This window comes from Gigantopelta aegis, chromosome 5, assembly GCF_016097555.1.
Source record: "Gigantopelta aegis isolate Gae_Host chromosome 5, Gae_host_genome, whole genome shotgun sequence".
Classification (NCBI taxonomy): domain Eukaryota; kingdom Metazoa; phylum Mollusca; class Gastropoda; order Neomphalida; family Peltospiridae; genus Gigantopelta; species Gigantopelta aegis.
The window spans coordinates 7,307,806-7,319,509 of NC_054703.1; the positions used below are offsets into that span (position 1 = coordinate 7,307,806).

Sequence of the window (11,704 nt, forward strand, 5' to 3'; positions counted from 1 at the left end):
GTACATAGTCGAAATGCTGGCTAAGGGCCTGTGTTGACCCATATATGTGCTATGCAATGTGAACCAATTTCTTCTGTAGTATTTTAACCACCATGTTATAATAATGTTGATCAATACACAGTATATAATCTTATTATTTAGTATGTTAACCCCATAATATCTGTATAACAAGCATTCTGATTGTACTGCTCAAGAAATACATGTCCCCTACCGGGCTAAACAAATGTACATATCTAACTAATAGAGGTTTCGTCACCTGTGTTTTTTAATATGGAGCATATCAACCGAGCGTGTGTTACCTGTGTTTATGACATGACTATTATAGATAAGCCATATCGGTCTAAACAAATGTATATATTATCTAACTAATAGAGGTTTCATCACCTGTGTGTTTAATATGGAGCATATCAACCGAGCGTGTGTTACCTGTGTTTATGACATGACTATTATAGATAAGTTATACCGGTCTAAACAAATGTATATAATATCTAACTAATAGAGGTTTCGTCACCTGTGTTTTTTAATATTTATTGTTATTATGTTACGGATTAATTATTTAAGAGTGTCATGTTGAGAAGTCCTTAGTTGACTATATTAGCTAACATTACCAAAGTACTTTGTCTTCCGTCGAGATAGCAAAAGGTATCATGGATGCGTAGCTTTCTGTCAAGTAGACCATGTTCTTCGTACTTTGTTAGGTTTTGTTTTGTTGGTTTCGTTTTCAGCCGAAAGGTTCCATGTTTTCTTGAGCTGTGAATATTGTTTCGTTAAGTGGTAGGTGTTTTCTGGATCTTAATTTATGGGATAAGGGTAGATTTAATTAAATTTAAGCTTGAGTGTTAGTAATTTAGGGGTGGGGTTTTATTTTAAGTACTAAAATCAATCTAATTCGTTATAATCGTATTTGTGTGTTATTTCATGGTAAGTGTAAATAAATGTTGATGTAGTTAATTGTGTGTGTGTTTTCATTTCATCTCTTGATGTAGACCAAAGTGAAACTAGCATTATAGTAAACAGATACCTTGAAAGCCAGATCAGACATATTGAATCTGGGGAACTAATTAACAGCCCGTTGCAGAATGTTGGGGCCCATTACATGTAGTACATTAACCACCATATTATAATGTAAACCAACGAATGTAATATAATATAAACCATTGTATGTTATATAATGTAAACCAATGTATGTTATATAATGTAAACCATTGTATGTTATATAATGTAAACCAATGTATGTTATATAATGTAAACCAATGTATGTTATATAATGTAAACCATCTTATTATATTGTATGTTAACCACCATACTATAATGTAAACCATTGTATGTTATATAATGTAAACCAACTCATTATGTTGTATGTTAACCACTATACTATAATGTAAACCGCTATATGTTATATAATGTGAACCAATGTATGTTATATAATGTAAACCATTGTATGTTATATCATGTAAACCAATGTATGTTATATAATGTAAACCAATGTATGTCAATAGGAAGATCAATAGGAACATTATTTTGAAACACGTTATAGAGTGATGCTTTTGTTATGCAAATAGCTTTATGTATTGACAGCAGAAAGAGCTTCCATTTAAAGCATACAGAGCTTTGTTTTAAATTGAAATAATTAAACTACGTGCCTTTTTTATGAAGGATTATATATTAAATTTGTTTGGGTTTGTTTTCATGAGTATGTAAATAAAAACATACTGAATAGGAATTAAATGTAATATTAGCAAACAAAAGAGGCTCTAAATAATTGAACAGGACAGTAGCATGTATACAACATGCAAATAGCAGAAGAAAGACTGCCTATGGATGAGATGACAGCACTGGAAAGTTATAACACATTATAATGAGACATGCATGCTAAAACCATTAACATAGGCATATTATACGGGTGGAATCTAGCTCAGAGGTTAGAACAGCCGCCAGAGATCATATGCTTTGATCGAAGTATCTGACCCCCTCCGTGGACCCATTCCAGATAGCACACCATGGTTGGCCCAATGTAAACCGTACCGTTGGGCCAGCATAGTCTGCCGATGTTGCCACGTGGTGATTTTGTCCGTTGGGCCAATGTTGGCTCATTGTTGGTAATTCCACGCTGCATCAACGGTGTACCAACGTTGTGCCAACATTTTCGTACCGCGTTACATAGTTGGCTCTACGTTATGACAACATTGGGCCAATGTAATTAAGAATAACAAAAGCACAGTTGTAACATTTATTATCGAACTACATATCCATCTTGTTCCTCATCTTTTTCGGATTCAGTCTACGTCACCATGGCTGCTGACATCGCTCGTTGCCTCTCCTCAAATTATGCAATGGTTGTGGTGGTGGCGGCTGCTGCTGCTATCGTGGCTTTGGTGGTGACTGCTGCTGACCTTTAGCATGTTTTTGTTGAACATGGCGTCTCTCCTCGAGAATGTGCAACCACATTCTAAACATGTGCTCTACATGGCGACTCTAAATAAAATGACGTTGTCTGGCCCATGTGCCGTTTAGGGGCTTACCAACTCGTACCACATTGTTTCAGATCGGCCTTAGCTTGCTCTATCACCTGTTGCATTGGGGAGACCATGACTAAACTGGGTGTCGAAGATTTGTTCTTTTCCTCTTTTTTCTGTTTTCCACGTGGGATCATAGAGTTCTAGACATCGGTCCACACTGTACATAATCTGACTTAGTAGTGAGACTGAAGTTTGCCTTGTGCTTGCAGCTTGTAGAAACGGGTCCACTTGTCCACGTTGGGAACGTACAACTTGTACTGGTCTGAAGGTTCTACCTCAAATGACGAGCATCATTACCCTTTTTCTTATATACTTTCTGACGCATAAAGTTATGATACAGGAGTGTTTGAATGTGTGTGATACGTATGATCAGTGTCCCTCCTTCCAAACACAAATCTCATTGTGCCATCGTGCAAGCTCCCAAGAAACATTGTGACCAAAATATTACCATCTACCAGTGTCACGACTCAAAACCATAGCGACCCGTCCAGGGATGCACTCAGAGACGCAGAACATAAATAAGAAAACAAAACCTGTTATTCAGTTTTATTTACAACATACAACATGAAAAAATAGCACACACGTGTTTGAAACATCTAATGTCTGAACACATTGTTTACATGGGGATATCTCGGAGAGAATCTGTAATGTTCCATCACTGGATCGTCCATCTTCTTTCATCGGTAGGCGCGTAGACGGCCTCAGATTACAGTTATCTTCCCATTTGGTTGTCCAAAATCCGGAAATTTGACTGTGATTATTTCATGGCAGACAGCTGTGAAGTGGCAACTGTTTGACTGAAGTGACAGGGGATAACATGTAGTTTGTAAACATGTGTAACTTGCTGACATTGAAGACTTGTTTGTGGTAATTCCGGCCCATGCAAAAGTAGTGCTTTTTGTGTAAAATGGGTGTACTCCGGCCTGGTTTAGAGGGTGTGTCTGTTTAAACCAATATGCTTGGAGAAAGAGCTGGACAACAGGGGTTGTCCTTTTCAGGGTATGTGCCCCCCATGCAGGCAAAGGTACATACAAAACTTCACGGGCCTGCTGATATTAATAAATATGTTATAGCCACTAAGGCTATATAGAAACATATAGCGAAATTAATTGTGGTCTGAGGCCTGATATCACAGCAGACGCACATGGCGGCATCGTGGTTTCCAGTGTAGTAGAAACCGGCCTTGGCGAGTTCATGTGGTTCTTGACGTAATCGCATGGGCCATCGAGAATACGTCAGCATCAGGGCATAGAAATGGCTCATTTCGGGATGATGACAGAACAAGTAACATCTCGAATACCAATCATCCTCATAGGCAGCATCTGTGGCGTACTCACGAGCTGCATCTGTCCATTCGTCTTCATCGTCAGCATCGTAGGAAACAGCATAGTCAGGATCACGACCAGCATCCGTCTGATTTGTGGGTTCATCCATGAGATCGCCATCTTCAATTCTATCCCCAATTTCACGTGTAGTATCTGTTTGATCCACATAATGAGTACTCTTCTTCTCATCTTGTTTGGTAGTCACTCTTTTACATTTGATCGTATGCCTTTCTCAACATTTGCAGACCAAGATGTCGTCCTGGTCGTTACTGCTGCTGCTACTAACACTGCTCAAATATCCCGATGTCATCTTCTCCGTTCCAGATAGAGTGCAACAAGACACAAAAATGTGAATATCATATGAAGTAAAATGGACGTAGATCTGATCTGTAGACTTTCGGCGAGCGAATAAAAAATTACAGAAAAATACCTTTTTTATACTGTTGGGTCTGGCCTTAGTGGATCAGTGCCGGGTTAGTAGGTCGGGGCCGGGTTAGTAGGTCGGGGCCGGGTCAGTAGGTCGGGGCCGGGTCAGTAGGTCGGGGCCGGGTTAGTAGGTCGGGGCCGGGTTACTACTAAGATGAAGGGCCGTGTCAGTAGGTCACGTGTCAAGGTCATGAGAAGGTGGCTGAAATGTAATAAGTGAAACTAATCCACTGTCCTGGACAGACAGCCCAGATAGCTGAGGTGTGTGCCCAGGTCAGCGTGCTTAAACCTTAATTGGATATAAGCACGAAAATCAGTTGAAATGAACATGTGACCAGTTTAGTATATTGAATGAGGAGGAGGAAAACTACCGGCCTCGGTGGCGCAGTGGTTAGGCCATCGGACTACAGGCTGGTAGGTACAGGGTTCGCAGCCGGGTACCGGCTCCAACCCAGAGTGAGTTCTTAAGGACTCAGTGGGTAGGTGTAAGGCTACTACACCCTCTTCTCTCTCACTAACCACTAAACAACTAACCCACTGTCCTGGACAGACAGCCCAGATAGCTGAGGTGTGTGCCCAGGACAGCGTGTTTGAACCTTAGTTGGATATAAGCACGAAAATCATTTGAAATGAAAAGAAATGGAGGAAGACTATTAACCCACATTAATTAAGGTGCAGGATTTATCTCAGTCAGTTGACTGCTTGCTTAAGATGCTTGCGTCACAAGAATCGAACCACCTCAGTGGATCCATTCAGCTGATTGTTTTTGTGTTTTTTTTCTCTCTCTCGTCCCAGGCAGTGCACAACAACTGGTCAAAGGCCGTGGTATGTGTTTTCCTGTCTGTGGGACAGTGCATATAAAAGATGCCCATGCTGCATTAGGAAAGATGTAGCGGGTTTCCTCTGATGACTACGAGTCGGAGTTACCATATGGATGACATCCAGTGATCGCTGGTTAATTACTCAGTGTGCTCTAGTGGTGTCGTTAACCAAAACAAACTTTTAATTAATTGTCGGCTATTGGATGTCAAGCATTTGGTCATTCTGACTCGTTAAAGTTTGTTTTGTTTAACGACACCACTAGAGCACATTGATTAATTAATCACAGGCACGGCAGTTTGGGGGGACAAGGCTGTAGCGCCACCCCACGCCCCCCCTACCACCCCCCCCCCACCCCCCACACACACCCCACCCCAATAATTCTGTATCAAAAATATTATTGGTAGTAAATCTTAAGTCACAGATTATTTTTACTTGTAGAATGCAGGAAATTGCATTTCAGGACATCTACTTTTCAAAAATGTTTAGGGGGGTATAAAACTGTTTTGTCTGAATTCAACTCGTCAAGGGTCATTTCAGACAAAGCAGTTGTATCTCTCGGGTTGAGATTGGAACATCCACTCAAGATAAATTCTGTTTAATCTAGTACCGCTCAGAACCTGACTAAATCAGGCCAGTGGGCAACAAATATGTATTTAAAAAAAAAAAAAGTAAACCTTTGAAAAAACATTTATTGGTAACAATCTGTTCGTCAAACCAATTAACCCTTCATCGAGCTAGTTAACTATTCATCGAGTTAGTTAACCCTTCGTCGAGCCAGTTAACCCTTCTTCGAGCCCGTTTAACCCTTTGCAAGTGCCTGGAGGTGAGCGACTTCGGCGTTCATGGCGCACTTCAGGGCATCAGCTTGCTTGTGCTTCGTACAGGATTGACACGAGTGGGAAATCTGGTTCTCACAAACGGTCACCTTGCATCGCTCTATGCCTACAGGTGGAAAGAGAAATCACAAAATGAAGTCACCCACACATTATAACATTTTAAGCAGTGGGTATTTGGTGACTAACTTATGGTTGACTTGCTAAAAGATTATCGGGGAGGAGGTGAGAGAGAGAGAGAGAGAGAGAGAGAGAGAGAGAGAGTGAGAAGGAGATAGAGAGTGAGAAGGAGATAGAGAGGGAGAGAGATAGAAGGGAAGAAAGACAGACAGAGAGAGATGAGGGGTAGACAGAAAGGGAGAGATTGATTGAGAAAGAGAGGGGGGAGAAAGACATAACACACACAAACAGAGAGAGAGAGAGAGAGAGACAGAGAGATATTGTCGTTAAAGCAACCCTTTACTTACCGCTAAGGAAAGCTCTCTTTCCGATGTGCAGACGGCATTTGTGGATGTTGTAGTGCAGTTTGATTTTGGAATTTGGGATTGCTAACTGAAACAGTGTTAAAAGTTTCCATTATTACACCTGTGCCAAGCCGAATTAGAGCGGGGTGGATGGCTCCACAAAAAACCACCAAAACAAACGTGAAACAGTCCATTTATTCTATAGGCCTAAAAGAGCTATTTTTACTAGAAGACCGTAGTGATTATATATAGAGGATAATAAACGAGTTACTAGTTATTATCAAATTTATGTCCCGAGTGAAATAATTATCAGTTGTCACGAGCTTTAGCGAGTGACAATTGAAAATTATTTCACGAGGGACATAATTTGATAATAACTGGAACCGAGTTTGTTATTCTATTTATTACCTCAGCTATTTTTTTTCTTCTAAAAACCTTTATTTTCCACGCACAGGCACGAAGGCCAACCTGTATAGAAATGATGTAAACCACTAAATACGCACTGTTCTGAAAATTACTATAACGTTGTAATTTAATCACGTTCATAGATAATTAAAAAAGCACACAAGTTCTCTTTATTCTGCTTCAAAATCTATAATGAATTGCATTAAAATTACATTTTGTTATTAATTTAACACCAATAACAGAGACCCATTAAACGCAAACTCTTTAAACTACATGACGTCATTTTGGGTTTGTCAAATCGTAATGACGTCATATTTAGTACCGACAAAGTCATTGGTTTGTAAGCGTCAAATTGTCCAATAGTATTGTTCGTTAAACCAATGCAGAATATTTCTCACTGAGAAAATATGGAAAATATTTTTCCCTGTTATGAGTGACCGCTGGGGTAATAAATTACATTATTTGTATTCCTAATATATGATATTGACGATACCGATACACGAGGGTAAAAATCTCTTTATCATATTATCTCAAGCTTAATACAACGTGTTTTTGTAAACTGTACATGCAAGTTTAATTCTAGTCCGCCATTACTAAATATTCAAATGACGTACGAATACGTGGCGCGGTGTTTGTTCGAATAGAAATGTCGTCAAATTCCAATGGCGTCATTTTTGGATGTCCTTACATCAAAATAAACTAGTGCATAATGGTTTTGTTTGTTTTGTTGTTTTGTTTTGTTGTTGTTTTTTGTTTTCTGAACGCTGGACAGCTTTCAGTGTAAAATTGCTATTGAAATGTTTTTATTTTATGTCTATGGAGTGTCACCCTAGTACGTTTGCTTAAATGTTTATAAACCTAGTGACGTGACCTCGATTAATTTGCATCTAATTTGCAAAGTTATATATATATATATATATATCGAGTAATTAGGAGATCTGCTGTAAAATAGCCAATGTGTTTTAAATACATGTCATACCTTCCTTAAACATCAGCTGTACATGCGTTGTTTTGGGGGTTTTCAATTAGTTTGTATTTAATTACGTGTTGTGTGTATATTGTTTTGTTATTTTTCCTTGCATTTTGTAATATGTTTTGTAAACTGTACCTTTGCCAATGACAAAGTAAATAAATAAATAAATTTAAACAAATTGTTTGCTTTTTTTATAACAACCAAACAAACAAATATTTAAAAAATAATAGTAAATATTATTCTGTACACTTGGGGGCAGCATGTAGCCCGGTGGTAAAGCGCTTGCTTGATGCCCGGTCGGTTTTGGATCGATCCCCGTCAGTGGGACCATTGGGCTAGTTCCAGCCAGTGCACCAGGACTTGTATATCAAAGGCCGTTGTATGTCATATCCTGTCTTTGGGATGGTGCATATAAAAGATCCCTTGCTACCAATGGAAAAATATAGCGGGTTTCCACTCTAAGACTTGTCGAATATACCAATAGCCGATGATTAAAAAATCAGTGTGCTCTAATGGTGTCGTTAAACAAAAGAAACTGTTTACTTGTAGCAGCTTCATATCAGTCCGATTTAGGAAATAGTGCCTCATAAAAAGTATACCAAATTCTGATATACCTTTTGAAATCGTTCTTTGGTGATTACACGTAGCATGACCCCTATAGTATTTAAATAACCCATTGGTCTGATGTCACTTGTTATATGTAGTACTAACTGATAACGACTGTACAAGTGGTATGGTGACACTTGTATATCAGCAACACGAGGCGGTGCTCTGATATGAGGGTGGCTAATTGAAAACGTTCGTGGTCGACCTATGTTGACCTTTTACATGGTACTTGTCAGATGAGAGCACTCCCTGAACTTAGTAGTTACATGACCTTCTCGATAGTGTTGTATTTTTCACAGAATATATTCTGACATGGAAATTGTATTGAACTGCATGAAGTAATTAATGGTGGTGTGTAACCTGTAGTGAGGAGCTGGAGGGTGTATGCTAATTAAAGTTATTAAGTTTTGCGAACATACTTTGTATATGGTACCGGCATCGGTGGTGTCGTGGTTAAGCCATCGGACATAAGGCTGGTAGGTAGAGGGTTCGCACCACAATACCGACTCCCACTCAGAGCGAGTTTTCACGGTTCAGTGGGTAGGTCTAAGACCACTACACCCTCCCTCCCTCCCTCCCTCCTCTCTCTCTCTCTCTCTCTCTCTCTCTCTCTCTCTCTCTCTCTCTCTCTCTCTCTCTCTCTCTCTCTCTCTCTCTCTATCTCTCTCTCTCTCTCTCTCTCTCTCTCTCTCTCTCTCACTTACTAACCACTAACAATTAACCCACTGTCCTGGACAGACAGCCCAGATAGCTTGAACCTCAATTGGATACAAGCACGAAAATAAGTTGAATGAATATGATGTCTTGTGCCATTAGCATGCTGATTACCATTACTATTTATTATATTGGCCCTCGAACTGCATGGAGTAATATATGATGGTGTGTAACCTTTAAATGATGAGGAAACTACTCACGTCTCCACTCTTGCCAGAGAACAGAGCGCCGATATCACCGATGAGACCCTGAAGCAAGGGGCCAACAGCCGCTCCGATAATTGGGGCCAGCAGTGGGAGTATGCACTGGGAAAGGCCGAACAGACTCAACACTAGTACCAGGTTAACTGAATCGAAACAAATGCAGAACAAACACAATTAAAGGTGCACATTCCTCCTTAGAGATTGTATAACGTAAAAGGAAGGAAATGTTTTTTAACGACGCCTAGACAACCCTCAAACGGGTTTTTGATTTTCTGATTTTTTTTCTCTTGTTTTGTCCTATAGTTCATTCTCCGTGAATACTGCTGTGCTGTAAAAACATTTTTAAGACAGATAAAATTTCACTTATATTTTTGACGTCTCGTTTGGTTTTTTCACTTACAATTTTGAATATCTTGCTGTTTTATTAATATTCGACCTATATGAGCCAACAATTTTCACTGAATGTGGCAAATATGCAAATAGTAATGAGTGAGAAATATAAAACAATTATATTCCCAGCGCCAGATATTATGTTAGCAGCCTTCGTTGGAGTTATCTCCCTTGATGCATTGGGTGAAAGTAATCGCCCTTGTTTTTCACTCTTCCTTCTCCTTTTGTATTTCTCAAGTAAAGTTGTGTTTTACTTTCTAAGTTTGTGTTTCTGATCAGTAACTATTAGGGTGACAACTTTTCTCTTAACTGGCGCAGTAGCCAATCTAATTAAAATTAGCTCCACTATTACATGTGGATCTAAAGACAGCCAGTTGGAGCTCATGTCCACCAATCAAAACCTTACTTGCAGAATCCTGCCAGTGATTTAAAAATAATTTGAAAACATTCCGAATTATCCTGAGGGTATACGACATGTTTCGTGTGAATTACGAATGCCTTAAAACATGTTTTATTTTATAAAATAAATAATTTGTAATGTAAAACTGAAGACTGATTTAGTTAGGTTTTTTTATCAATAAATAAATAATTTTTAATGTAAAATTGAAGACTGATAACCCAACCCGTACGTATTGGTATGGTTCGCTGTACTGCGGCCACTAAAATAGACTCGCCCGATATTTTTAGAATTTGTATGCTCCCAAATAACGTTATAAAAGGCGAAGTGTGATTGGTCCATATTTAAATTATTATTTACAGACGAAATGTTACCTGGACATTGGGGACTACGCAATGTTGTTAGTTTTAAATCACTGGCAGGATTCTGCAAGTAAGGTTTTGATTGGTGGACATAAGCTCCAACTGGCTGTCTTTAGATCCACATGTAATAGTGGAGCTAATTTTAATTAGATTGCGCAGTAGCCTACGTTTTAATCAATCCCATATTCACTAGGGTTAACGTTTTCTACTAAGGCAATTGCCTTTTCTGCTTATAATTACCCAATTTTGGTCAATTTATCACAATCTGTTTTTGTTTTTTAAAGGACCATGTACCTTTAAATATTTATAATATACTAGAGATTACACCTTTAAAAACAACTTACAGATTCTCATGTTGATGTGCTTGGCTGTCAAGACGAAGACTACCAATGTCTAGTATAACAAACGGTATCAGGTTTTATATGGCGTCCTTATCTGGACAAGCCCCAATGGGAACCGGTGCACGTGTTAACGTCACGACAAGATAGTACACGCAGAACTACGTATATAGCGTCATGTTTTTGTTTTTTTATCAATCCTACAAGACAGGACACCGTGGGGGACGAGGTGCTGGGGGGGGGGGGGGGGGGGGGGGGGGGGGGGGGGGGACCTATATGCTACAAAGTTCAAGGGCCCTTTTCTTCCATGTTGTTTTTTTCTTTTTGTCTTTTCTTTTGTTTTTAATATTCTGCAAAGTTCAAGGCCCAAGGACTACTTTCTTCTTCTTCTTCTTTCTTTTCTTTTTTCTTTCTTTTTTTTTTCTTTAAAAAAATAAAACAAATTGTGCTACAAGTAAACTAATAAATACTCATTTTGGCATTCAGGCCAGTAGCGTTTGAACAGTTTGATGAGAGGAAAGCCGCAACATTCAAATGAGAGAGAGAGACAGAGACAGAGAGACAGACAGAGAGAGAAGACAGACAGACAGACAGATAGAGAGACAGACAGACAGAGATACAGAGAGAGAGAGAGAGAGAGAGAGAGAGAGAGAGAGAGAGAGAGAGAGAGAGAGAGAGGAGAGAGAGGAGCGAGAGAGACAGGAGAGAAAGAGAAAGAGAAGTGTGAGAGAGGAGAGACAGACAAAGAGAGAGACGAGCGAAGGACAGGGGAAGAGAGAGATGTGTGAGAGTGACAGAGTACAGACAAACAGATGAGACAGAATGACAGGACAGACCAGAATGACATACAGAGAAAAAAAGGAGTGAGAGGAGTGTGTTTGAGAGAGAGAGAGAGAGAGAGAGAGAGAGAGAGTGTGGAGAGTGAGA

The 11,704-nt window shown here is 39.4% G+C and overlaps 1 protein-coding gene across 1 annotated transcript; it reads right to left on the minus strand.

Annotated features, from left to right (window-relative positions):
- Positions 1-5,763: 5,763 nt before the first annotated feature.
- Positions 5,764-10,932, minus strand: LOC121373548. The gene is made up of 4 exons (XM_041500224.1): positions 10,784-10,932; positions 9,288-9,433; positions 6,393-6,477; positions 5,764-6,034 (listed from the first exon to the last, which is right to left on the minus strand). Exons 1-4 carry the CDS (start codon positions 10,791-10,793, stop codon positions 5,892-5,894), a joined length of 384 nt encoding a protein of 127 aa, XP_041356158.1. The 5' UTR covers positions 10,794-10,932; the 3' UTR covers positions 5,764-5,891.
- Positions 10,933-11,704: the final 772 nt, after the last annotated feature.

Excerpts from the sequence above, each read along its gene's own strand:
- LOC121373548 (XM_041500224.1), bottom strand. Across the intron at positions 6,478-9,287 it reads TCTCTGGCAAGAGTGGAGAC|TTAGCAATCCCAAATTCCAA; the intron begins GTGAGTAGTTTC and ends ACACTGTTTCAG. Across the intron at positions 6,035-6,392 it reads AAAGAGAGCTTTCCTTAGCG|GCATAGAGCGATGCAAGGTG; the intron begins GTAAGTAAAGGG and ends TTCCACCTGTAG.